Genomic DNA, 27,932 nt, shown 5'->3' with positions numbered 1-27,932 from the left:
AAGAGTGATGTGGCCATGTAGGTTCGGGGTCAAGAACTCCAGTCCTGGAGGGCACTATGACTACAGCTTTTCATTTGAACCCTTTTCTTAATCAGTGACCTGTTTTTGCTGCTAATTAATTTATTTTGAATACATTTTAATTGACTTGATCCTATAGACTCAGATCCCTTAACTGTTTCCCTTTTCTTGTTTAGCAGCCAAACAATAATGAGATACAAAATAAACCAAAACATGACCAGCAAATAGTGTCCATCATAAAATATCTGAAAATAAAGAAAGATGGAGGTCTCCAAAACATTTTAACAGTGTGCAGTTAGAAAAGAGAAAACCAACAGTTTTGGAAATGTTGTATACTATTGCATAATGAGAGCAACAACAAGCCATGGAATTAAAGGACGGGTTTAATTAACGGCAAGAATTGGCACCTAATTAAGCAATTGGTTGGAGTTTGAGGCCCTGACTGAGTTGGTCTCCTGTTGGCTCACTCACTTCACATGTCATTTTTGTTTGGGTGCCATTTAAGGAAAGACATGGAGCAATTCAGAGAAACGATGACAAAATTCAGGGGAACAAATCTTAAAAAGTCAAGTTAATTAAAATGAAAGGAAAAGGAGTTAATTAGCAGCAAAAACTAGTCATCAATTAAGAAAAGGGACTGGAGTTGGGGACCCCTGATGTAGGTTGATGGGCAAAAAGGTCAGATTTAGCTCTTTTAAAATTTAATCCACAATGCCATAAAGTGTGGAGAAACTGTAGGGATACAAATACTTTCTAAATCCACTGTATGTGTCGTTTCTTATGCTTAATGGGTAACCTTCATTTATATGTAGACCTGCAATGAAATTTTGATTGAGAGGTTGGAAATTGAAGAAAGGAAGGGATGAATGAAAATAAGTTGTCGTCTTTGAGTCCCAATCAAAATTTGGTGCCTCTCAGATGTCATCAGTTGAAAACTTGTCTAAGTTGGTAATCATTCCTGCTTTCTTCTTGGTTTGTTCAGGCCAACGCCGTCTTGATGGCTGCTTAGGCCCACAATTGTCCATTCCATTCCAGTCAGGTTCCAGAAAGCTGCTGGATATTAACAGTTTAGAATGGGACAATTTTTGCTGTTTTTCTGCTGAGCGGAGAGACTCAGATATGAATTCCATACTGACATGGTTCTCTGGTTCGAGTCTGTGTCTCCGTACCTCCTTGGACAAGCAATTTTCGCTTGTTTCTCCCCAGTAACTCTCTAAAAAGTTGTCACTTAGGGTCATATCTTTTCTCTCTGTCTTCCAATCCATCCAATTCTTAACCATCTCATCTCTTTTTGCAGATTTGGTCGCTGACCTACTGGTGTCTGGTTTCATTTCTCCTGAGGCTGGGGAGAGCTGTTGACTGGTCCTGGTCTGATCATGGTGAGGCAATTCTGGACTTGCACACACAAGTTCCTCCAGGTCAACCTGTTCTCCACAGTAGGAATCCCAAAAGATGTCCCTCTCTTTTGGCCGCTTTATAAGACGTGCAGCTGCCTCCAATTCACCTGGCCAGACAGTAAATGTTATTTTAAAAATGTTAATAACTCTGTTCAAATCATTAATAATCCTGATTAGTAATGTCAATGTGAGTCTCTATATAGTCTGTGCTGTGCTTACCATTTTCAACTGCCATCTGCTGATCTTTCCCTTGGTATCTCTTGTTCATGATCTCCTTGATTCGTTTCTTCTCGCTGAAACGTTGTTTGCACATCTTTCGGCTCATCTGTGATTGTGCTGCTAAAACTCCACTCTGAAATTAAGAAGCACAGCCAATTATGGCTTTTATGCACCTGTTATCCACACATTTCTGTACATTATGTTTATATATTAATAGCCGAGCACTAGCAGTAGTGACCCACCATGTCAGTGACTTAGACAGGCAGGCTACATGGTGACAGATACAATTGTTAAATGTTTTGTTTTGTTTTAAGCTTTTTTCTTCTATTCTTCCAGTCATTTCCTACATTCATTTTTTATTTTTTATTTTTCATAGCTACAGAAAACCATCACCATTTTGGGCTTCAAGGTTGCCATTGCTTGGAGACCTCAACTACTTTGCTGTCACTTAAACCTAAGCCTAAATCTAATTAGTCTCACTGATCCAGATGTATAAATGTATAATGTACTAGGGGGCTTTGCCCACTGCTTGCTTTGCTAGGGGCTGGCGCATCTTCGCGTCTCTGCCACTCACGTTGTGAAGAGGGGGGCTGAATGCACCCCAAAGAGATGCGGTCACTCCTCCGAAACCCCCTCTTAAATGGTGATACAGTGGGAAACAAGTACAGTTTTTTACATTTTTTTTTATCTCGTCTTTGCTCGATCAGCTGCTGGTTTGATGCTGCTGCCGTGCCGCGTGATCTTCATCTCGCGCAGTGCACTTTTGTCATATCCATCCATCCATCCATCCATTATCCAACCCATACAATCCGAACACAGGGTCACGGGGGTCTGCTGGAGCCAATCCCAGCCAACACAGGGCACAAAGCAGAAACCAATCCCGGGCAGGGCACCAACCCACCACATTTTATCATATCACCTATGTCCATATATTCAATCTCTTTTACCTTTTCATCAATATCGCATTGAATTTTGATTCCGTGTTTGGAATTACATCATGACAACGCAACGTATAACTGCCCATGAGTGAATATCGTTTCTTTCTCTCTGCAAGAAATGTGTCTGACGATGGCATTCACACAAATTGGAAATGATTGAACTCTGTGCGTGGTTGTGTGGGCAGGACTTTTCCGAATCTCTTTGTATAAGCTCTTGTCTCGCAGGGCTTGACATTTTCTCTCACGGGATTTCACTTTCGCCAAACAACAAATCTTTTAATTCTTGCGGATAGGCCTCTTCATTGATGGCAACACGAATTAGATGATCTACAAGTCCTCCGACTTAAAGTTTAAATCGGAACGATATATTCGATCTCATTTCGCTGTTCTGTTATTTCACCGAGTAATCATTTCAATTTGTTTGCCCTAATGCAATCTTTACCATACTTTTTTTTGAGACTTTCGAATTGTTATACTTCCATTACCTCTAACCTGCTCTGCATGTGTATCACGCCGTTTTTGGAATCTTTTAATTCTCATGGATACGCCTCTTCATTGGGAAGAAACACTACTTTTTTTTCCCCCTGATGGCAACACGAATTTGAGTAGCAGTAAAAGCACTATATAAATGTAAAGAAATGAGAATGAACGCTGCTTAAAACTGGATGAGAACAAGCAGACGGCTCACTGAGTGGCACATTTCTACACCAATCCAACGCCTCATGAAGGTGGCGCTTAAAGTAGGGGCAGTGAATTTGAACTGCAAAGATCATAACCTGGTCTGATGGAGTGTCTACAGTTGAGAAATCTCCTAAAAAGACCCTTATTAAAAATATGAACGTGGGTCATGTGTCCAGAGATTACATTGCATGTTTTGAAAATAAACATAACTTGATGCAAGTGAAAAACTTTTCAGTAACATGAGATTAATTAGATTATACATTGGCATTTGAAGACATCAATGTTGTCACAGGCACTGTGTCTACTCTCTGTCATTCACTTATAATGATGGCATAAGAGTTGATGTAAGGCTGAAAGAACTGGCTGCTATACTTGTGAAATTATAAATTGCAAAATATGCATTTGAAGTAAAAGGTGTGACACACCCCATCAAAAGGATGTGGAGAGGCCTACTACTAAGAAAGCTGATAACAAAAAGTCATCAGAGATGTAAATTTCAGTCCTCAAAACACCTGAATCAACAAATCTGTGTAACAACACCAGTAGAAGCCCAGATGAGGCTGCACAGCATTTACCTTCTCACTGTATGCCTAAAAGATTAACTAAAGGAAGTCATTATTACCCTGTGGTGGGCTGGCACCCTGCCCTGCGCCCTGTGTTGGCTGGGATTGGCTCCAGCAGACCCCCGTGACCCTGTAGTTAATATATAGCAGGTTGGATAATGGATGGATGGAAGTTAGTACTACCAAATGGAAATGCAAACATGCCATGCAAGAATGTATGGCATGTGCAGCCATCTTAACACGTAGCATATCCATAGACCACAATGCTCGCCTAAACTTGACTTGTTGCTGCGCTGTACAGTAATGCAGTAGTCAAAATGATAGAAAGGTGTCATAGCAGACAGGAGCAGGTCTCAAACGCGTGGAGCCAGGTAGCTGCAGCAGCCGACATTTGTGTCTGTCTGTTGTCTCTTCTACCTCAGTGTACAGTGTTCAAATTAATCTTCAGTTACCTTGTGAGCTCCTGAATGGATAACTTGCAATTTGAGCTTTCTGTTTTCTCTCAGCGTCTTTTGTTCAGTTTCTTTTTGCTCCCTTCCTGAAAACCCAGCAGTTTAAAATGGACGGACTGGAGGAGTTGGGGGCGGGTGTTTAGAAAGAAGCCCTGTGGGCGGAGCCTTTTCAGGGGTGGGTTTTGCTGCTATTCATTCCAAACTTTTTAACAAGTTGTCCCCAAAAGTATATTCTCATCTGACAATCACATTTGGCTATGCAAGACTCTAATGTAATGTTCAGTATATTCAAATATACATTACATTACTAGTGCCTTTAAAGCAGCAGTTTATTACCAGAAAATGGCACCTCTATCTTTCTCCTTCTCTGTTTGTCAAGATTATTCACTCAGTGGCCATACCTCTGTGTCTTCATCCCCTCTGGCCTGTTTGTATTTCCATTATCTTTTTATGTTAATATACATTATTCATAAGAACATAACACTATGTACGTTTTGAGCTGACCAGAGCATGACACGGCTCATCAGTCTTTATTCCCCACTGTTATTGAAAATATGACCCAGCTGAGATATGAAGATAACCAAAATACTGTGATCCACTTCACTGCTGGACGACTTACTCCACACATTTACATTACATTTATGACGTGTTCCACATACTGTGCCTATGATTCTCTTTGACGTTTTAAAGAGCTCTGTCAGGTCACCTCTGATTATATTTGCAGCATGTACAATAGTACTGGGGTCTCTCTTTGAACTGCCTTTCCAAAGGTTTCTTCCATTTTCCCTACAAGGTTTTTTGGGAGTTTTTCCTTGTCTTCTTAGAGAGTCAAGGCTGGTGGGCTGTCAAGAGGCAGGGCCTGTTAAAGCCCATTGCGGCACTTCCTGTGTGATTTTGGGCTATACAAAAATAAACTGTATTGTATTGTATTGTACTGGAATTTTTTTAAATATGGAGTCCAAAACTACACACTGTGCTCCAGATGACACCTTTATAATAAGTTTTAGAATTTAGATTTAACCTCCTTTGACTTGCACTGTACATACTGTGCTAAATAATCAATTTAGCCTTCATAATCTCCTGTGTACATTGTCTAGGTCTAGTCAGTAACAAGTGTACCGGGACCCCCAAGTGATAACTGATAAAGTTTTAATTTCAGACCTATCGTTGCATAATAATTATTATTACTTATTAATTAATTAATTAATTATTATTACTACTATTATTACTTAAATATGGAAGGTATCTTTGCTGATTGCTGTTATCTGTGGCATTCTTGGATTTCTGTGCTAATTCAGTGTTGTTTTGCTGTCACAGTTATTTTTGGCTTGCCCTTTCAGTCTGTATTCCAATTCAAATATACTGTTTCAAAATTTCACTTCCTTTTTCAGAATGGAAAGTACCTTTCACGTCTTTTTTCGTCCTTTTCCTTAATGATTTTGGGAACTAGAGCCTGTCCATCAGGTATAATTCAGGACACATCTCTAAATAGGATGCCTATTCCTCACTCTCTCTCACACACACACACAAACAAACTCACTCACTCTTGCTGAGAAAATTTTGAGTTGTCACTTAGCCTAACCTGCACACCTAGGTTATCTGATCTTTAACCTCATGTTAAAATTGCCCATCTTGTCCTTCCATTTTTGATTGGCTGTACCTCTATTGATTTTTTCCTTGACTCTTCTGTGCATATTGCAATGGTCAGGGCAGATTAAGAAGGGTTGGGCCCCTACGGGCTGGAGATATTTCTGGGGCACTACCTACACAAAACACTCTTGAGTGCTATACACATCAACATCAAGATCTCAAAGTGACACAGAATAAAGTAAATGCCTTCTACAGAGTCTTAGCTTTAAAGTGAATGGCAAAAATCACGAAGAACAGAAACAAATAGGGCTTACGCTATGAGAGACAACATGCGTGCCGTATCTAAGTCTTTATATTTAATTTGCCATGGTTGCACTGATCACAAGTAACTATTAGGCCTCTATGGCAAATGCACACAAAAGCAAAAATATCAAATATTGCAGGCCATTCAGCATATTAACACGGACACATGCTTGCTTCTCAGAATTGTAATTTTCTCGATTTCTTTGCAGCAAAGCCCTTGATCAGATCACTAAAATCCAGTTTCTGAACCAGGTCACTCTCAATCGATATCAGAGTGAAATGATCCGGTCTTTCCCGTCCCATTGTGGATCTGAGTCTGTTCTTCACTAGCCGGTGATTGGAGAAAGATCGATCACCACTGGCATTTGTGACACGCAATATTAGCTAAAGGCTGAAAGCAACATCTACATGTGGAAGATGTCCTGGAAGGTGTTTCTTCTCTAAGAAACTGTAAAAGCTCTGAAGCAGATGAAATGCCTTTAGTGCTTATGAATCCTCTGATTTGGACAATCTGCTAACGACTGTACTACTATGATGCAAACAGGGCAATAACCACAAACAAAATATAAATTGCCACAAACTACCACTAAGAGGAAAAAAAGATGCGCATCTGTATATATATAATATACGGGGGGGACCCAAAAATAACAAGAACTTTTTTTCTGGAGGCTAGAGAGGCGTTGGGTCCGACGTTTGCTGCTAGATACGTGTACTAGACTGCCCTCTGCATCATTTGACCAAGTGGCTTCCTTGAAGTGCTCAAGCGATTGCATGACGCAGTGTGGAGAAAACAACCCGAATTCTGGAGATCAGGCGAGTGGCTTCGGCATCATGACAACACTCCTGCCCACACAGCTTTGAATGTACGACAGTTTCTTATGAAAAACAGGATGACAACAGTCATCTACTCCCCGGACCTTGCACCCTGTGATTCTTTTCTTATTTCCAAGAATGAAAAGGTACCTTAAAGGAAAGTATTTTCAGGATGAAGATGAGGTCAACAAGCAAACGACGGAGGCACTGAAGGCTGTCACTTTGCAAGAATTTGAGAACAGGTTTGAACAATAACATACTGTATATATATATATATATATGTATATATATATATATATATATATAGTGGTACCTCGGTATACGTCCTTAATCCATTCCAGGTCCTTGGACTTATACCAAACAGGACATACTGTATACCAAACTCATTTTTCCCATAAGAAATAATGGGAAAATTATTATAAAAATTATAATCTGTTCCCATGAAAAAAAATCCTATTGTTATTGGCATATTATACCTTGATGGGTTTGTATAAAATAATTTAAACACTGCTTAATAGTAAATTACATAAATACAAAAGCAATTAGATGAAATAAATGAAAATTTAACCTCACTTTACGTTTTAATAACGTCTTTGTTTTTCACAATCGTAAATACCGTCGTTCTCGGCAAATTTTGGAAATGTTTTTAGAGAAATGCTTTTTTTTTTTTTTAATTCTTGTTATTTTTGGGGCCCCCCTTGTGTATATATATCTACTCTCTCTCTCTCTCTCTCTCTCTCTCTCTCTCTCTCTATATATATATATATATATATATATATATATATATATATATATATATATATACATATATATATATATATATATCCATCCATTGTCTAACCCGCTGAATCCGAACACAGGGTTACGGGGGTCTGCCGGAGCCAATCCCAGCCAACACAGGGCACAAGGCAGGAACCAATCCTGGGCAGGGTGCCAACCCACCGCAGGACACACACACACACCCACACACCAAGCACACGCTAGGGCCAATTTAGAATCGCCAATCCACCTAACCTGCATGTCTTTGGACTGTGGGAGGAAACCGGAGCGCCCGAAGGAAACCCACGCAGACACGGGGAGAACATGCAAACTCCACGTATACTGTATATAGTGGTTCCTCGGTATACGTCCTTAATCCATTCCAGGTTCTTGGACTTATACCAAACAGGACGTATACCAAACTCATTTTTCCCATAAGAAATAATGGGAAAATTATTAATCTGTTCCCATGAAAAAAAATCCTATTGTTATTGGCATATTATACCTTGATGGGGTTGTATAAAATAATTTAAACACTGCTTAATAGTAAAATACATAAATACAAAAGCAATTAGATGAAATAAACGAAAATTTAACCTCACTTTACGTTTTAATAACGTCTTTGTTTTTCACAGTTGTAGATACCGTCGTTCTCGGCAAATGGTATGCAACAGCCATGTCCCAGATACGCATGCCACCATCATACTTTTCAACAATCAATTCAAATTTACATGAAAAAACACAAAATCACGTTGTGATGATGCGGGTTTTGCTGTATGCTCCTATCTGCTGCCGGGGAGCCCTTGAACCCTACACCGTCGATAATGTGCCTCACTGCTAAGCTCATCAGTAACAACAAAGCAAGGGGATGGTGAAACAGTGCAAAGTGCTTCTATTAAAACAATCAACAAAACACGGTGTTCAAATTAAAGTGCAGTCTCCAAAGTTCCAATAAATAATCCATAAAAGAAACGTGGAGGTTAAAAACAATAGAAAAAAGTCTTCTTAAAAATGAGGTTGAAATACAGCAGGAAGCATTCTTTAAAAAAAAAAAAAACAAGAAGAAGCCCGGTACCTTTTTACCTGGCAGCTCCCTTGCTTCCCAACAGGGGAGTCGCCCTACTTGCAGCTGACCTTTCTCTGCCTACTTCAGCTACTTCATGCATGCGCACGTTCTCACTCGCTCACTCTCTCTACCTCCCATCCGTTCTTTCTTTTTCCTCCCCTTCTAGCCAACTTGCGCTTCTATTTACAAATGCGGATTGTCTCTTTTACCTGTGCACTTAGGTGAGAAATGCCCACATCGCGAATCGCCCTGAGAACCGCTTCAGCCACAAAACCACCACGCCCCCTCACCAAGCCGTGAGCGCGGTGATTATTTATTTTAAAACTGGGCTTTGACAGGAGCTGTGGACCCGGCTATACCACACACGTGAAAATTCACAGAGAGTTATAGTGCGGGTTGTTTACTGAATGCTAGCAACTGCCGCACTGATGCTCGTGGGCAGTCGTGGCTTTGTCTCGAGACAGGTAAACAAGGGTAGCGCCTGGTGTTCTAGCACGCGAGTCGCATTGCAAACAAAGGTCGTATACCAAGCAAAATTTTTCGTGTCCAAACAGGATGTATACCAAGTTGGTCTTATTCCAAAGCAGACGTATACAGAGGTACCACTATGTATATGTATATATATATGTATATATGTATATGTATATAAATATATATGTATATATATGTATATGTGTATATATATATATATACATATATACATATATATACATATATACATATACATATATATATATATATTGTCACACACGTGTGCATGGGAAGCAGCTGAAGGGCTTAGGAAATACTGTTTATACATCTGCCCAGGGGCGGGTACACTGACGCTCTTTCTGAGTTCTCTGCAGGTCTTACCGGAAATCCCACCAGGAGCCGCCATTTCCAGGAAGGACACATCACTTCGGTTCCGCCCCAAGAATGAGGTCACTTCGGTTCCGCCCCAAGGATGATGTCACTTCCAGTTCCGCCCAGAGGGCGACATCATTTCCGCCCTCTGTGCTATAAAGCTCACTGCCTTGCTTAGGCAGGCAGTTCTGTTTTGGACTCTGTTGTGTAACAACTGTTAAATGCCTCAAAGACTTTTGCAGCCGGGAAACCGAATTAAACGGGTGGCTGCCCCAAACCTTTCTACGTCTCTGGTCTCCTCTTGTTACAGTGGCGTAGTCGGCAGGATGGTGTCCCGATGAACCGGGACACGAACTTCATGGAACCAGGTGGGTGAGTACCGGGCCGAGTTTCAGGGCAGGGAGTGCGCCGGAGGGTCAGGAAGGACGGTGCAGGCTCTGCTCCATGAGCATAACCCGGGTTGACCACCCATCTCGTGGAGAAGGTAGAGGGGACCCACAGGCGTGGGCTGGCTTCTGGGGAACACACTCGAGTGGCTCAGTATGCTCTCCTTGGCAGGAAAGCCGAGCTGCCCATCGGGACCAAGGTCCCTGTTAACGATGGGTTGTCCCCAGGCTGGCAGGTGAAGAAATAATAAACTGGGAGTTTAACCCAAACAAAGGGCTGTCAGAGCAGGCTATGGCTCTCTGGCAACAGGTGGGTGAGTGGCTACGCCATTCGAGTTGACCCCTACAAATAGTGCAGCAAGTGGCCTGTTTTTGCTGCTAAAAGCTACCCCAGGAATTTGCCCAGCCGGCCTGGGGGAATTCCATTCTATGGACGAGCTGCTACACCTTGCAAACCCAGAAGCCGGCTGTGAAACCTGGGAGGCAGAACAGCCGCTCTGTGGACTACCGGGAGCTATGTCCTACTAAAGCAGTCCCTTCCACGCAATCCAGAGCCTGTTCCGAAGTCGCCGGGCCGTCTGGCTTGCGACCTGTCGGGGAACAAGGCGGACCGTAGGGGACAATGGCGGGGGTGTTTGTGTGCCCCTAGCAATCCCTGGCGGATAAACATACGGGGAGCTTCTTATTAATGGACATAAATAACAGCGCTGTTCGATTCCGCAGTAGCGTGTCTGTCGTTGCTCGCCGCTTTATTCTACCGCAACAGTGGATTAAAAAGAAGACCAGTCTAAAATGTATACACGGAGATATCCGCACATACAATACCGCCCGGTGTTACGTATGTCTCGGAGGAACCCTTCGACAGCTTACCGTGGCGGTGCATCCGGATCCTCCGCTTCCGTAATCCTCGGGCGAGACTGGTCTGATAGTAACGGCGTAGTTTAGAAAGCATTCCCCGAAAAACTTATGGCCTCGTTATAGATGACAACGATTCATCTCAAGCTGCTTCCACACCGTGTAATCAGCCGACAGGGAGTGGGGCGGTAGGCCAAGAGAGTGACGAAGACACTCCCGGACCGTCGCGGGCTACTACGTCATCCACTAGCGCCCGCAGCGCAGGAGGAATCTCCGCCCCTTGAGGTCAGACCGGACCCGCTCTCTGAGTTGCACTTTCAGTTTAGAGCGACGCCGGCTTCTTTCAAGAGAGAACAGTGGAATGCCGACTCTCGGAAACACATAAAGAATGCAGTGGTTCTCGTTAACGCCAGCGCGCATTTGCCCATGCCACAGGGACCTCACTTTGTCGTTGATAATGATTTGTTGTATCGGGTCGCTGAACATGAGGGGAAGGTCCGAAGTTGTTGCTAATCCAGCGGACCTACGGCGGCAGGTTTGCGAGTTAGCACACTCCCACCTTCTTGGAGGCCATCTCGGCCCGATAAAACATTAGAGCGAATTAAGCTCCGCTTTTTCTGGCCGGGATTAATGAGGAGGTTCGCGCTTTTGCATTTCCTGTCCGGAATGTCAACTGCGGCAAATTCCTAGGAGGACCGTGCTCCTCTGATTCCCCTTCCCCTTATTGGACGTTCCTTTGATAGGATTGGGGTTGACATAGTAGGACCCCTAGAACCCTCAGCCCGAGGATATAAATATATACTCGTCCTCGTGGATTATGCTACCCGATTCCCTGAAGCCGTTCCGTTCGGCTACCACAAAAATATTGCACGGGAACTAGTAGGAGTCTTTTGCGGTAGGCATTCCTAGAGAAGTCCTGACGGACCAAGGAACGCCTTTTACCTCGGAAACGTTCAAGGAGACTGCCAAGTTACTGAAAATAAAGCATTTAAAGACCTCGGTGTATCATCCTCAAACCGATGGCCTAGTGGAGAGATTTAATCAAACTCTCAAGCAAATGCTACGTAAGGTAGTCAGCAAGGATGGGAGGGATTGGGACCAACTCCTCCCCCTTGTCCTCTTTGCATATCGGGAAGTTCCTCAAGCCTCTACGGGTTCTCTCCATTTGAATTACTGTACGGAAGACAACCCCGGGGTTTATTGGATATTTTAAAAGAGGGCTGGGAAGGGGAGGCACAGCCCTCCACTAATATTTTGGAATATATCGCCCAATTGCGCGTAGATTTGATGCAATAAGACCGATTCTAAAAGTCATATAGAGGAGGCGCAATCAGCACAGGCCGCCTTTATGACCGTGGTACGACTCTCCGGGAGTTCCAACCGGGGATCGTCATGGTATTGGTCCAACTTCTCACTCTAAACTGCTCGCCCATTGGCTAGGCCCCTCTGAAATTAAGGAAAGGAAGGGATTGGTTGACTATTTGGTGAAACAGCCCAATCGCCGACCAGCTGAGCGAATATATCATGTAAACCTGCTGAAACCGTGGAAGGAGAGGGATCGATCCCTCCTCGGACAGCCCTGCTCTCTTCGCTGAAGTAAGTTCCCTTAATTTCGCGAGCAGCTATCCCCAGGCAGAAACAAGAGCTCGAAGCAGCTATCCGCTCTGTCCCAGAGGTGGTAAGTGAAAACCGGTCGGACCTCTCTGATTGCGCATGACATATTGACTGACCGGGGTGATCGTCCGTGGCGACCCTACAGACTCCGGAGGCAAAGAAAGTAGAAGTGGAACTTGAAATCAAGCGAATGCTGGCACTAGGAGTAATCGAGGAAAGTAGTAGTCCCTGGTCCAGTCCCATCGTCTTGATTGCTAAGCCTGACGGCAGTTGGAGGTTTTGCAATGACTTCCGTCGGCTTAACCAAGTTTCCAAATGATGCTTATCCCATGCCTCGCGTGGATGACCTCCTCGAGACTGGGACCAGCCAAATTCTTGACTACACTTGACATGACAAAGGGGTACTGGCAGGTTCCTTTAACGGAGTCCGAAGGAAAAACGCGTTTAGCACTCCTAGCGGACACTGGCAGTATCGTGTCCTTCCATTCGGGTTACACGGGGCGCCTGCGACTTTTCAGCGTCTGGTGGACAAAGTGCTCCGGCCCCATAACTCGTTCTGTGCTGCCTATCTGGATGGCGCGTCATCTATTCCAGCACCTGGAAGGAACACATACAGCAGGTCACAGCAGTATTACGGACACTGGGAGAGGCGGGCTCGAATCAACCCCAAGAAATGTTTCTTTGGATTGAGGAAGCCAAATATTTGGGCTACCTAGTGGGCGGGGTACTGTGAGGCCACAGTGTTCCAAGTTGCAAGCCATAATGGCCTGGCCCGTCCAAAACCAAGCGGCAAGTCCAATCCTTTCTCGGTTTGGCGGGTACTACCGCCGGTTTGTGCCTCGCTTCTCCGAGAGCGGCGCCCTTGACCGATTTGACAAAGAAAAGAGCTCCTAATACGGTGGTATGGTCTGATAAAGCGGGGGCTGCATTCAGTGACTTAAAAAGGGCTCTGACTTCAGCACCTATCTTGATCTCCCCTAACTTCTCTCTCCTTTTATCCTCCAGACGGACGCCGGACACAGGCTTGGGTGCGTGTTGAGCCAAAGCGCCGACGGTGTTGAACACCCGTTATGTACCTGAGCCGGAAACTGTTGGACAGGGAGACCAGGTGCGCGGCGGTGGAGAAAGAGGCTCTGGCGATCAAATGGGCGGTAACTCAGCTGCGGTACTACCTCTTGGGTCGCGTGTTCACTCTGGTGACGGATCATGCACCTCTGAAGTGGATGGCCCTTCACAGGAGTCGAATCCACGGGTCACGAGGTGGTTTCTTGACCTGCAGCAGTACAAGTATACGCCTCGTTCATCGACAGGGGTCTCTTCATGCCAACGCCGATGCCCTCTCCCGGCCCACGACCTCTCGGTGCAGGTCGCCCGACCCACGGGTCTGGGCTGAGGGGAGTCTTGTCACACTGCGTGTGCATGGGAAGCAGCTGAAGGGCTTAGGAAATACTGTTTATACATCTGCCCAGGGGCGGGCACTGGCGCTCTTTCTGAGTTCTCTGCAGGTCTTACCCGGAAATCCCACCAGGAGCCGCCATTTCCAGGAAGGACACATCACTTCGGTTCCGGCCCCAAGAATGAGGTCACTTCGGTTCCGGCCCCAAGGATGATGTCACTTCCAGTTCCGGCCCAGAGGACGACATCATTTCCGCCCTCTGTGCTATAAAGCTCACTGCCTTGCTTAGGCAGGCAGTTCTGTTTTGGACTCTGTTGTGTAACAACTGTTAATTATGCCTCAAAGACTTTTGCAGCCGGGAAACCGAATTAAACGGGTGGCTGCCCCAAACCTTTCTACGTCTCTGGTCTCCTCTTGTTACAATATATACATATATACATATACATATATATATATATATATATACATATATACTGCTCACAAAAATTAAAGGAACACTTTAAAGAAACACATTAGATACATCAGATCTCAATATGAAGTTGGATATCTATACAAATAACAACAGGGCAATGTCTTAGGAACAAAAGGATGCCAAGTCTTTTAATGGAAATAAACGTTTTCTGCCTACAGAGGGCTCAATTTTTTCAAAAACTTAATTTCTGCTACTCAAAATGCTTTTCAGTATCTTGTGTGGCCCCCACGAGCTTGTATGCATGCTTGACAACGCCGGGGCATGCTCCTAATGAGACGATGGATGGTGTCTTGTGGCATTTCCTCCCAGATCTGTATGAGGGCATCCCTGAGCTGTTGTACAGTCTGAGGAGCAACCTGGCGGCGCCTAATGGACCGAAACATAATGTCCCACAGATGTTCTATTGGGTTTAAGTCAGGGGATCGTGAAGGCCATTCAGTTGTTTCAATTCCTTCATCCTCCAGGTACTGCCTGCATACTCTTGCCACATGAGGCCGGCATTGTCGTGCATTAGGAGGAAAGCAGGACCTACTGCACCAGCGTAGGGTCTGACAATGGGTCCAAGGATTTCATCTCGATACCTTATGGCAGTCAGAGCACCATTTCCTACGCAGTAGATGTCAGTAGATCACTGACCCACCACCAAACCTGTTGAACGACGTTACAGGCAGCATATCGTTCTCCTTGTCTTCTCCAGACTCAGCTGCTCAGGGTGAACCTGCTCGTCTGTAAAAAGTACAGGGCGCCAATGGCGGACTTGCCAATTCTGGTGTTCTTGAGCAAATGCCAGTCGAGCTCCACGGTGCTGGGCAGTGAGCACAGGGCCCACTACAGGACGTTGGGCCCTCAGGCCATCTTCATGAAGTCTGTTCCTGATTGTTTGGGTAGAGACATTCACACCAGTGGCCCTCTGGAGGTCATTCTGTAGGGCACGAGCAGTGCTCAGCCTGTTCCGCCTTGCACAAAGGAGCAGGTATCGGTCCTGCTGATGGGTTGAGGACCTTCTACGGCCCTGTCCAGCTCTCCGAGAATAACAGCCAGTCTCCTGAAATCTCCTCCATGTTCTGGAGATTGTGCTGGGAGACACATTAAACCTTCTTGCTGCAGCACGTGTGGATGTGCCATCCTGGAGAAGTTGGACAACCTGTGCAACTTCTGTAGGGTTAAGGAATCGCCTCATACTGCCAGTAGAGATAATTACTCAAACCAAAACTAGCACGAGTGGAAAACCAGCCAAAAAAGATCAAGAGGGAGAAACTTGAAATGACCTCCACATGTAAAACCAGTCCTGTTTTGAGGGTTTTCTAATTGTTGCCACTTTAGTGCACCTGTTGTTAAGTCCATGAACACCAATACAGCTGAAAGTGATTAACAATGACCTCAGCTGCTTAACCAACCAGAAAATTATCAGACAGGTTTAACTGATTTCATGCCAGGCCCAATAAAAAAAGTGTTTCTTTAATTTTTGTGAGCAGTGTATATACATATATACAGGTATATATATATATATATATATATATATATATATATATATATATATATACATATATACATATACATATATACATATATATACAGATATATATATATATATATTATATATATATACATATATATACATATACATATATACATATATATACAGATATATATATATATACATATATAGCCTAAAAAATAAAAATCCTGAGCCTAAAAGTGCAATGATTTTGTGTAACGATTTTTTGTGACATTTTATGTCACTTTTTTGTCACGCTTTAAATCGGTTTATTTTAAAACATACATAGCCTATATATGTTTGGTATCATTCTTTTCAGAATAAATTGAAATTTAATGTAATGTTGTTAGATTTTCAGATTCTTATTCCACTTTTAAATTATAAACTAAAAAATATCAAGAACTCGAGATGAGACTTTGTGCAATGAGATTTAACCATGCCTGCGAGGCATATATGGGAGGCCGTCTAAGGGCTTAACTGAGAGTAAGCTACAGAGTCAGGGATTGATGAATCACACTAATGCCTTTTCTCTCTCTTCTGAGATGTCCAGAAGGGAAGACCAATTAAAGTTCCACCTTCTTCCATATCAGACCATGCCCTTCTGCCCATATCTTGCTTTTTCCTGCTGAGCATGTATAAAGACCTCCACTCACCAAAGTAATCACATTATGACTCAGTCTTTGATGAATACTTTTTTTATTGTTACTGTTTGATAATATATGGGGTGGATCCCCCGAAACTTCTTTCTTGTTCTTGTCCTAATAAATATATAGTCACACGTGTGTTGGGGGATCTTTTTACGGATCATGTCTAGGTATGTAATAATCTGCCAGAGTCAGAGGGGCCGCTACCACTAACATTGCCCTGTGAGGGCACCTGACTCCACCCCTTCCAGTCCCTAGTCTATAAGAATCCCAGACTCCTGAGCAGGAGGTATAATTTGACTCCAGGATGATCTGATAGACAGAACTCGTCTTGTGAAGCAACCTCTTGGTTAAGAGAAAGACTCTTTTGTTGTTTTGGCCTGAGATTCACTGTAAAAATATCAAGACAGGCATTACTTGTGCTTATTTCTCCCTTTTGTTAAACAGGATGACCTGGTTAGTGCCCCAAATTTTGATCTAGCAGTCTGTCATTCCTGCTCCCGGCCACAATATACAGTATACAGTATATCAGACAACAGCTCCGAGAGTCATGTATCTCTCTCTCTCTCTGCGTCTCCCAAACTCCCTATCACTACTAACAGTCTGTGAAGCAAGGGATCAGCGTCATTGTTATGAATTTCAGTCTTTGTTCATTTTTTGTAGCCTTTCCTGGATAGATTTTCAATAATTATTCTATATAAGTTCAAATTATCTAAAAATAAGTTTGTTTTTTTCATTTTATGGTGACATGAAAAATAGAAAATATTTACCATCTTGCAGTGACACCATACTTTTTTGTTGTTTTGAATCAATCGTGTTGGTCATTACAAAGAACGCCATCCGAACTTCCAAGGAATTCACAATGACTGCCATGTTAGCCTTGCAAAGCATCATGGGGAAGTGAGAAAAAAGATTTCTTAAGCCAGACACTTAGTGAATTTTCAAGAAAAAATTCAGCAAACAAGGTCACTGACTGGGTGAATGATGTTTGTTACTCTGCAGAGCATGTGTGTGACTCCCTTAGCCACCCCCCGAGGGAGCACCAGGGAAATATCAGGTGGCAGAGGACATGTCACTATGGATTGGCTATCTATGAAACACATGCCCACAGAGAAGTGTCAGGGGTAATAACCCCACTGCATGACAGAACCCTTAAATCTGAGGTTACTGGGTTGTGGTGTGTGCATTGTGTGGGGTTCATCAATGGAAATAGCTGAGAAGAACCATTTACTCTTAACAAAAAAAAAAAATATATATATATATATATCATCTGTAACGTTGTTGAACATCATTTCCACATGTGATATTTAATAATTGTACTGGTATGTGAAACAACCTGCTCAAAGTTACATATAGTCCAGCCTCGAACTGAACCCACAGCCTTAGAGCCCTTACAGTCCTACACTGTAACTGGCAGACCACTGTAAGTGTCAAAGAGTGGACCCTGTAATGAACTTGCATCCCATGCTGCACTGCTTTTTCACCTGTGCCTGGTGCTGCTGGGATAAGCCCCGACTCTGAACAGAATGATGGTGATGGATGGATGAATGTACTTTGAGCCTCAAAGCAATGACATTAGGTGTTCACTGCAATTTTATTCTTTTGTTGAGCTGAATGCCTTGTATGTGTTGATTGTTTGTCCATTCACTCACTTGTTCTTTCCAGTCTGCTCATCCAGTATAGAGAATACTCTGGCAATACTGGACACAGGTTGCACAGGTTGTCGGTCCATCACAGGGTGCATTTGTTCCTAGACTCATGCTCACTTATTGTAAAACAAATCAGTATGGCATGAATAAGACACTAGTGTATATTTTCCATATATTTTTACTATCATGATGGGAATGTGTTTCTGATATGGATGTGAGCAACACTGAAGCAGCACAAGGAGACGTTCTGTCTCCTTTTCTTTTCACTTCGTACACATCAGACTATCAATATAACACCAGGGGCCTCATGTATAACGCCGTGCGTAGAACTCGCACTATAACATGGCGTAAGCACAAAAGCCGAAATGTGCTTACACACAGAAAAATCCAGATGCAGGAATCTGTGCGTACTCCAACTTCCATGTTCTTCCGCTACATAAATCCCGATCAGCGTGAAAACTAACGCCGCAGGCACGCTTTATGTAACGCCCCAACTCCTCCCAGAATTACGCCTCTTTGAATATGCAAATCAATATAAATCGCCCTTAAGCTCAGCCTTCTGTGAAAAGACAATGGGAAAAGCACGGGGGAAAATATAAGAATTTCAGCGAATACCAAGTGGAGGCAAAGGAAAAACATACTATTTGTTCAAATAAACCGTGGTATAATCAACAAAATGAAGTTGATCGAGTGACATAGCGTTTTGGAGAAACTTGAAAGCTCACGTTCACAAAATCGCACAGTGCCGGAAATAAAAAAGAAGTCACATATCAAAGTTGCCGTGAAAGCCGAGTTATAGCCCACAGTCTGAGTGTCATATGAAAGCTTATTAGGGTACAGAGAAAAAAGGCACACGGTGGGGAAAAAAGCACTAAATTTCATCTTGAATCTCGACATTTCCACTTTAATCACGTAGTTTATTTTGTCATTAAAGTAGAACATCATAAACTTCATCTTAAAATCGTTTAATTAACCAGTTTCTCAAATCACATCGTAATTAAAGTAGCACGTTAAATGCTTTGTTTTGTATTTGATTTTCTACTCGTATGTGCTCTATGTGTGGGAATCACTACTGGCTTCTTAAACTGGCTCTCTTCATCCGACAGGACACAGAATCCATGACATTCGTGATATTACAGCTCTCTGAATAACTAAAATACTGAGATGTATACGTGATGTCATTTTCATGATGATAGGAGTTAAAGCACGTTATTAAACATGTGTTTCACTTCGATGAAATAATTTATTGCAGCAGTACAATCAGGGGCGGCTCTAGGCTTGTGGTGGCACTGGGCAGAGGAAGAATCGGTGTCTCCTTCGCCCGCCAATGTCAGTAAAGTATCTTATGCACGGTGGATGGCCACGTCCGTTGCAGACACTGCATAGCCGCCTCGTGCTCATGACAAGCATTTAACTTTTGGCGAAATTTGTCGCTGCGTTTTTATCTGTGTTGTTATTTTCTCTTTCTGTTTTATATTCAATATATATTGGCGTAGCCGTCACTGCAGTCAGTGCTTTTCTTTCCCCAAGTAACAGATCGCCACACAATCAGCTCTGTAATAGACGTTAAGCCATCTGTAAGCTTAGCGCCGATTCTTCAAAACGTTTAAGGAACATTGAAATATCTTCATAGTACATTTTAATTATTCTATCCTTAACGATACTCCCAGTGAAGAATATGGATTATTTAAATGAAGTTAAAGTTTTATCTGTATAATATAATAAACATATTTTGCTGCATTTCACCTTAAAAATGATATTGTCATCATATGTAAATACGCGCTTTATAAAGTGGCTCAGGTTGTGAGATATTATAACTGTAGTGCAAGTTTACAGTGGGGTGATTGTACTTATAAGTACAAACCGTTCTACAAGGAGCAATTGATTGAGTGCATTTAAAGTTCTTGGGATTAAACTGTTTCTGAACCGCGAGGTCCGTACAGGAAAGGCTTTGAAACGTTTTGCAGTGGCTGAGACAGCGTGTCCTTAAAGCTGTATACCGATAATTCTCTTTCCGATCAGCTGCTGCTGTGATTCACACTCAGATACAGTGATATAAATACTCCGAGTCGTGCAGTGAGAGAAATATGGAAAAAGATGATCCGCTGTGGCAACTCCTAACGGGAGGAGCTGAAAGAAGAAGAAGAAGTGAGAGTAACAACGCTAAAGCAGTTATGGTATTTGGAATACTATGGCTATTCCCTGGACCATTATATTGTTACGAGTTAATTACAATCAGATGTATTACACTAATAAACAATATGCGGTTAGTTTCGGTGTATTTATAAAGCCGCGTCAGGAAAACAATGAGTAACCACACAGGAACAGTAGCACTGCTTTGACGCTGGGTGCCGCCAGTTTGCAAAACCGAGCGGAGAACTTGCGTACGACAAGACATGAGGTACCGTGGAAAAGTGCGTGGCTTTACGGCAAGTGTAGGTTTTATACATCGCGATTTGAACGTGGAAAAGTTCTTATGCAACATTTCTGTGCGTAGGCACCGTTTATACATGAGGCCCCAGGTCATGGCACATGCATAAATTCTCGGTTGATTCTGCACTTATGGGGTGTATTGATGAAGGGGATGAGACTGGGGAGAGGAGTCAGGTGGCCTACACCTTCTTCATTATTAGAGTAGCTAAGGTGGTCTGCAGTCTGTAGGCACTGCACAGCTAACTCACAGTTAGTTCACCAGCTGTACTCAGCACTTGACAAGGTCTGCTGTAAACGACATTTACCTGGTTTCTTGCCATCTCAGAGTTGGGTCTCCGCTTACCAGTGGAAGTGCGCTGAATCACATCACCACTGCCGTCTTTGAAGTCCTGTGAGACACAAAGATGAAGATGCTTGGTACAACGAAATGCTGTGAGGTCAGTTAGGAGTGAGACATGTGTATGGCTCTGGTGGCTGTTTTATGGGGTCAGGTCAGAACTGCCAGTTTTCATACAATGCCCTCAACCTCACCCATTTCTCAGGCATCAGCCAAACCCTCCTGGTGCTTTATCAGGCAAAATCACATTTACAGTATCTTGAGCAGCTCACTTTTACACAAACATTTCGATTAAAGCTCCCTAGACAAACTCTGTCAAACTCAGATCCTGGAGGGCTACTGTGGCTTTCTGCGTTTTTAGTTAATGACCAGTTACTGTTTCTAATTTAGCACACTTCTTTTAACTGAATTGTAATTGATTTTAATTGTTTAATTTTTTTCTTGAATCAGCAGTCAGACAATAGGGAGTTGCAAAAAGCGAGTCAGCAGGCTAACTTTGATCTCATTTGCACTTGTGTCTTTCACACAGTAACTGCCCTAATAAAATATTTGAAAAGAAGACTTTTGAGAACTAGTCATTTGTTATGGTACATCAAGCATTTGCATAGTCAGTCAGTCATTTACTAACCCACTTAGCCCTGAACAGGGTCCGGGGGGTCTGCTGGAGCCTATCCCAGCTAGCATAGGACACAAGGCAGAAACAAACCTTAGACAGGGTGCCAGTAAATCGCAGGTTGAACACACACACACACACATACACACCAGCCACCCACATTTTCATAGTGAAGAAAAAGAAAGTCAGTTTTGGAAGTGACTGAGAATTAGAGAATTACGTAACGTGTTTCATTAACTACTGAAGAGCAGATAGGCTAGAGCAAAAATGGTGGCCCTCTAAGACATTTGGAGATGTTTGTATTAGCTGGTCATTTGTTGGGTTGCTTTGCATCACATTTTTTGGCTGATCGTTAAGAAAAAAAAAAGTTAAGCAACGGAATTACCTGACTAGTATAATCCATTAGCATTATAAATGTGTTACTCATGGAGAAGGTGGCTGAAATGAAAACCTGCCGGCACTGTGGCTCTCCAGGAACCGCGTCTTGATCCCCCAGCTTTTACGATGAGTTAGTTATGTGACTTGAGGCATGTGGCTATTCAAAGGGACTTTATACAGCCTTTGATTCCCAAGTTCACCTTGGTTTGTTACTTCTGTACTTTTGAATTGTGGTTTCTATTGTTAATCTTTCGACTGGACAATCCTTTTTTGTGTACAGTCAGAAATTAGAATTGCAAATGTTGTGTGTAAATGGAGTGTGTTTTCTTCTTTTGTAGAATGGAAAGCAGCATTTGTGGCATGTGATTCTCTTCATTTATTTTTTGGGCACTTCCGTGGAGTTGGGGCTAAAGTAAGATGGTATTTATGAATTGTGAATAATTGATTTCAAGAATTATAATAGGCTAGGTTACTAGGTGGTGAACAAGGCTCCAGGACCCCAAACTGTGTTTTATATGGGTCCTATATGGATGGTATGGACTATGGCCGGCAGCTTATCCCAGCCAATACCCCCCAAGCCGCCAGGTGGAGCCCTCCCTGCAATGTGGAGATGCCCCAAATTCCAGCAGGGCATCATGGACCTTGGAGTTTTCCTTCACAGCCCTGCTGGATACCAGGGAGGCTCAAGGACTTGTATTCTCTGTATAGCCCGGAAGTACTTCCCAGTCACAAGGACGGAAGAAATAAAGTTCTTCCGGGCTGAAGAAAAAGAGGAGTTTTCACCTGACCCAGAAGTGCTGGGTAATCACATGGACTGGGGGATCAGAAGCACTTCTGGGTCGAGGACTTTAAGAGGACTGTGGGAGATCCCAGGGTTGAGCTGAGTTGGGAGGAAGGGTGACAACGCGTCTGGGAGTGGAGGATTTGATTATTGACTGTGTATTGGAGAATTGTATTGTTTATGAGTGTAGTGGAGTGGAGGGAGCTTTGTGCACAGTATTTTTGTAAAAATAAAATTATTGGGACTTTTATCTGGTGTCTGACGTCTTGTCTGAAGGTTCAAGGGGATGACAGCGCCCCCTATCTGTCACAGTGACCATTATGGGACTCATCAAATTATGCACCCCAAGGATTTTATGTAGCCCATATGTGTTAGTGCACTGTTAGTGATTGCCCACTAAAGTTACACTGGGATTAAAAAAAAACGTGGAGAGTTTGGGGGTCCCTAAGGACTGGGTTGGGAACCCTTGGTTTAGAAACCATGTACCATAGGCTTGAAGCAATTAAAGAGCATGGGTGCTGGGTGAATGTAACATGGTTTTATTTCACATTGCTAATTTCAACACGAATACCTCTTGGTTATTTCGATTTGAATTTTTTAATTATTATTATTATTTTATTATTGCTGTTGACCTTTGACATGTCTGTAGCTTAATAAGTGAGTTTTGCACGCCTAATCGCCCTCGACGCCCAGTAGCTAAGGTAGGCTGTGGAGAGGCATGTAGGGCGTGAGCTCTTATCCGCATTCTGTTACAGCGTTTGCTTACCTGACTTGTCACATTTTCTTTTCAACAAGGAGCTTTGTGCATAGTTCTAGTGACTGTTTCAAATGTGTACGTTAAGCTTTATGTTATAATCCGCCCTTCCTTTCTTCGCTACCTTCTGTGTGTGCAACGGTTTACTTGTCTGTTGGTATTCCTTGTTCTTTTTCAAGTAGGCGTTCGTGGTGTTAAAAGTAATGTCATTATTGTCATTTATATTGCATTATTTTTGATAGTTCTTTTATATTGTGATTTGTACGTGGTATTAATATACTGTTTAATATATTGCAGTTTATTAAGTGAGTTGCGCCAAGTTCGTGTGAGGTGAACGGTTATAAGTAGGGAGATGCTGAATTCTTTTAATTACATATATATTTTTGTTACCTTACTCAAACACGTGTACATCATCTTATAAAAACAGCGCGACTCCTACTGCGACCTTAAGTTTTCAGTTTAACGTAACGCCGAGTAGAAGCCGTGGCACAGCGGCGAACAGCAGTACTAATGTAATTAGGGGTCCTTTGACAGAGTGTGGTGTGAAGTTAGAGCTGCCAGGGTAGGGTGATCTCTGAAGGAGTCAGTGGCTGAGTGCATATTTACTGTGCAGAGACAGAAAGTTCATCTTACCTGGAGATCTGGAGATGCACTGGGCTGCGGCTGAGATGCGCGTTCTTGTTGTGGCAATGCAAGGGGCTCCAATCTCTGGAAGAGGACAAACCAAGTTATTGCCAGTACCAGGCTTTAATCTTGATCTTTGCAGGTAAAATATCCATCCATCCATTCTCCAACCTGCTGAATCCGCATACAGGGTCACGGGGGTCTGCTGGAGCCAATCCCAGCCAACACAGGGCACAAGGCAGGAATCAATCCTGGGCAGGGTGCCAACCCACCGCAGGACACACACAAACACACCCACACACCAAGCACACACTAGGGCCAATTTAGAATCGCCAATCCACCTAACCTGCATGTCTTTGGATTGTGGGAGGAAACCCACGCAGACACGGGGAGAACATGCAAACTCCACACAGGGAGGACCCGGGAAGCGAACCCGGGTCTCCTAACTGTGAGTCAGCAGCGCTACCACTGCGCCACTGTGCCACCCCGCAGGTAAAATACTTCCTTCATATTCCTTTTCCACTATTGAATATTAAAAATGTATTCTCTCTTCACATAATGTATGCAAAATTCTCAAACTTACCTCATGTTTGGAGAAAATACAATAGACAATACATAAACTCTACAAAGAATATAATCAAGACTGGGTCTTTTGGGCTGAGCCATTGCTAGTCATTGTGTCACACAGAGTAAAACCAGAGATTAACTGATACTTCTAGCTATTTATATATGTGATATAAGATCTGAGATCCTTTACAAAAGTGAATTTGAACCTGGTGATTTTTACAATGGATTATATTCTCATTATTTGCATAGTCGAGTGATATGAGTGACACTATATAATATAAGGATTAATTAACTGATTGTTCCGTAGATATAAAAGTAAATTCGTGTAGGCATCTACAGTATAAGGTTCAGTCTTTGAGTGGCACTATATAATACAGTATAAGGATTAATTGACTGTTTGTTCTTTATTCTTTAAATACACCACGTGTGTTTAGTAGATATAAAAGTAAATTAGTGTAGGCATCTACAGTATGAGGTTCAGTCTGTATTAAAGGTGTCACTGTGGATTAAATAAGATTTGCATTCATACAGTACATAACTTGCATGTGAAATATTATACTTGTGTATCAAATATTTCTATTAATGTTACATTGCATGGTTTGCATTTTTATTATACATTCAGAGTTTTTGACTTGATTATTTATGCCTTATCTGTCTGTGTGTCATTTCATGGACGCGGCCAAGAGAAATGCAGAGAAAACTCTTCATTCCCAGAGAGTTCTAGCAATGGGTGGAAGGAAAAAACATCTGGTTAAGCACTGGTTGGTGTATTGCACTAAAAAAAACGTTAACTTAAAATAAATAAATACATTAAGTTTCCCCTCTCTGGTAATGAGAACACCCTGAGAACCCTTGCTAACAGAAAAAGAACAAGTGTGTCTTAACCATTACAGCAACTTTAATTCTAACAATATTTATTTGGGGTCTCCTGGCATTTCCTGTGGTGGACTGTGCTGAATGATTCTTTAGTAGAAGCTGAGTATAAAATTATTATTGGTGGTGTAATTGTTTTCTTCTTTTTGCAATTTTCTTGCCTTTGTGGCCTTGTGTTTAGCACTTTAAGTGAACAGTGCATTTCTCAACATTGGATCAGGTCCATCCGTGGAGCTAATGTTCCCTCAAATTGAGATTTTCGTGGTTTGTGGTTTACCAGGCCAATTCTTGCGTAAGTTCACTTCAGCTATAGGCAGAATATTTTGCTTAGAATATTGTATGCTAGTTTGGTTTTATACTCTGTGTGATTTCTCATCCCATTCTCAATGAATGTTTTAGGACTCATGCCTGTCAGTCATCTAGAGAACATTACCAAAGCTCACTGGTTTTTACAAGAATTGTGCTGTTCAGATGTTACACAGCTAGTAATCTCCTTTTCTCACTTTAAACAAGGCTTACCTTCATTCTGCGGGGTGGGTGTGCTTGAATGATGCTTCTCTGAGGGATAGCTTGGCCAGTGATGCCTGGAGAGCAGAGCAGAAATGAGCTTTCTTTTTTCAATGACTTACCTTGTGATTAGAACAGCAGCCCACAGTTTATTTTTAATTGTTCCCATTTGACTTCTAATAAAATAATACATTGGATTAAAGGCTTTAAGAAAGATAATTGGCTCTGATGTCTTTTAAGAGAAAATGAGTCACATGAGAATTTTGGGTTATGTCTGAACATTGTCTAAAAATTGTTAGAGGGGCATCTTGAAAGATGGATTTGTGCATGTACAGTAACTGCTCAATCAAGCAAGGCTGGGGCAATTTAATGTACAATTCATAAACATGATAATGCATATAAATTGCTTCTGTAAATCACACACCCCAAATCATACAGTGTTTTTTTTTTTAATTTTCCATTTATAAAGCTCTCTTTAGTTTCCTTTTCCGGTATCCTTTTTTCCATCTACTCAAAGCACCGTGATGTTCCAACAATGATGGATGGATTAAAAGCCAGAAGTCTGCATGACCATCAACATCAAGTGACTCCGTGAGAACCGTAACTACAAAGAGGACTGTTTCATTTATGTGAGGTAGAATGCCCAGAGGGGACTGGGTGGTCTCGTGGCCTGGAACCCCTGCAGATTTTATTTTTTTTCTCCAGCCGTCTGGAGTTTTTTTCTGTTTTTTCTGTCCACCCTGGCCATCGGACCTTACTCCTTTCTATGTTAACTAATGTTGTCTTATTTTAATTTCTTATGTTGTCTTTTATTTTTCTTTTCTTCATTATGTAAAGCACTTTGAGCTACTTTTTGTGTGAAAATGGGCTATAGAAATAAATGTTGTTATTGTTGTAGTTTGTTTGCTTTTTCCTCAACTGGTTGTCCACAGGGTTGCCATCACCATTGCTATATCTAAAAAGCACAACCTTTGTTTGATTTGTTTTCCTGTTATTTATCCACAGTTGGGCTTTCCAAGCCATGGCACGCAGGTACTCCTCACCATAAGTTAGGTTTTTGATATGCCCCCTCTGGGCTGGAGAAAGTTTCATGAAATATTATCATTATATTCTAATGTAATTAGTTGACAGAGAAACAGCACCACACAGACTGTAACCTTTCAATGGAGAAATCTGGGCTTGATTCTTACCCTTTATATCCATCATTACATCACCATTACGGCCTGTCAGCTACCACTTCTCAGTCAAAATTCAAGTTGCTTCAGTCCTTGTATTGACATACTTTTTAACTTTGCCTTGCACCCCACAGTGGGAGCAGCTTAGGGTGAGAGCGAGTGGTCAAAGCCTCACAGTTGATTTAAATCTTAAAATGAACTGGAATCACTTATCACATTTAGTCTAAACACAGTTTTTTCGCTTTTTACATTTCTTTTAGGATTAGGAAACAATACTTTGACAAAGCTGGAAAGTAGTGCTACTGTTTCAAGATAGAGGGAGTGTTATGGAATACTAGAGTGTGATCTGTCAGCAGAGGAAACTGAGTGCCACACAGGTCGTGAAGGTGAGGACACTTTGTATTTCTTTGCACCAGAAGGAAAAAACATGAATATTGTCTACAAAGCAGCTTTCCAATACTATTAATAGTTTTGTAGTAAATGCAATCATTTTTTTATTGTATGTGATTAATTTTGTATGTGTGTTTTCTAGTTTGGAGTTCTGTACATGGTAATTAAATAGTTTTCATTTTAGTTTTAAAAGTATAAATTTTTTTTTTTTTTTTTTTTTTTTTTAGAACTCATTTTGACCCTGCATCATCACATTCCTGGTTCACTAATATACATCCATCCATCCATCCATTTTCTAACCCGCTGAATCCGAATACAGGGTCACGGGGGTCTGCTGGAGCCAA

At 42.3% G+C, this 27,932-nt stretch overlaps 1 protein-coding gene and 1 long non-coding RNA gene across 3 annotated transcripts in view; one reads left to right on the top strand and one right to left on the bottom strand.

Annotated features, from left to right (window-relative positions):
- Window positions 1-456: 456 nt before the first annotated feature.
- LOC120518925 overlaps window positions 457-27,932 on the bottom strand; it is a 31,851-nt gene continuing 4,375 nt past the window's right edge. Inside the window, exons 2-6 of one of the 2 annotated variants that reach the window (XM_039741949.1) lie at window positions 26,036-26,100; window positions 24,086-24,160; window positions 20,895-20,978; window positions 1,635-1,767; window positions 457-1,522 (exon numbers count right to left, since the gene is read on the bottom strand). In XM_039741949.1, the coding sequence (XP_039597883.1) occupies window positions 933-1,522; window positions 1,635-1,767; window positions 20,895-20,978; window positions 24,086-24,160; window positions 26,036-26,100 (947 nt within the window). In that variant the 3' untranslated portion in view covers window positions 457-932. The remainder of the gene's footprint in view (window positions 1,523-1,634; window positions 1,768-20,894; window positions 20,979-24,085; window positions 24,161-26,035; window positions 26,101-27,932) is intronic. The other variant, XM_039741950.1, reaches the window with a different exon arrangement.
- Window positions 1,460-27,932, top strand: LOC120518926. Its single transcript, XR_005631323.1, has 3 exons — window positions 1,460-1,533; window positions 27,459-27,584; window positions 27,816-27,932. It is a non-coding gene; the product is annotated as an uncharacterized LOC120518926 (long non-coding RNA).

The sequence above is a fragment of the Polypterus senegalus genome, chromosome 18 (genome assembly GCF_016835505.1).
Source record: "Polypterus senegalus isolate Bchr_013 chromosome 18, ASM1683550v1, whole genome shotgun sequence".
Classification (NCBI taxonomy): Eukaryota; Metazoa; Chordata; class Cladistia; order Polypteriformes; family Polypteridae; genus Polypterus; species Polypterus senegalus.
The sequence above is the reverse complement of the archived record's forward strand: the minus strand, read 5'-3'. Positions and strand labels throughout refer to the sequence as shown.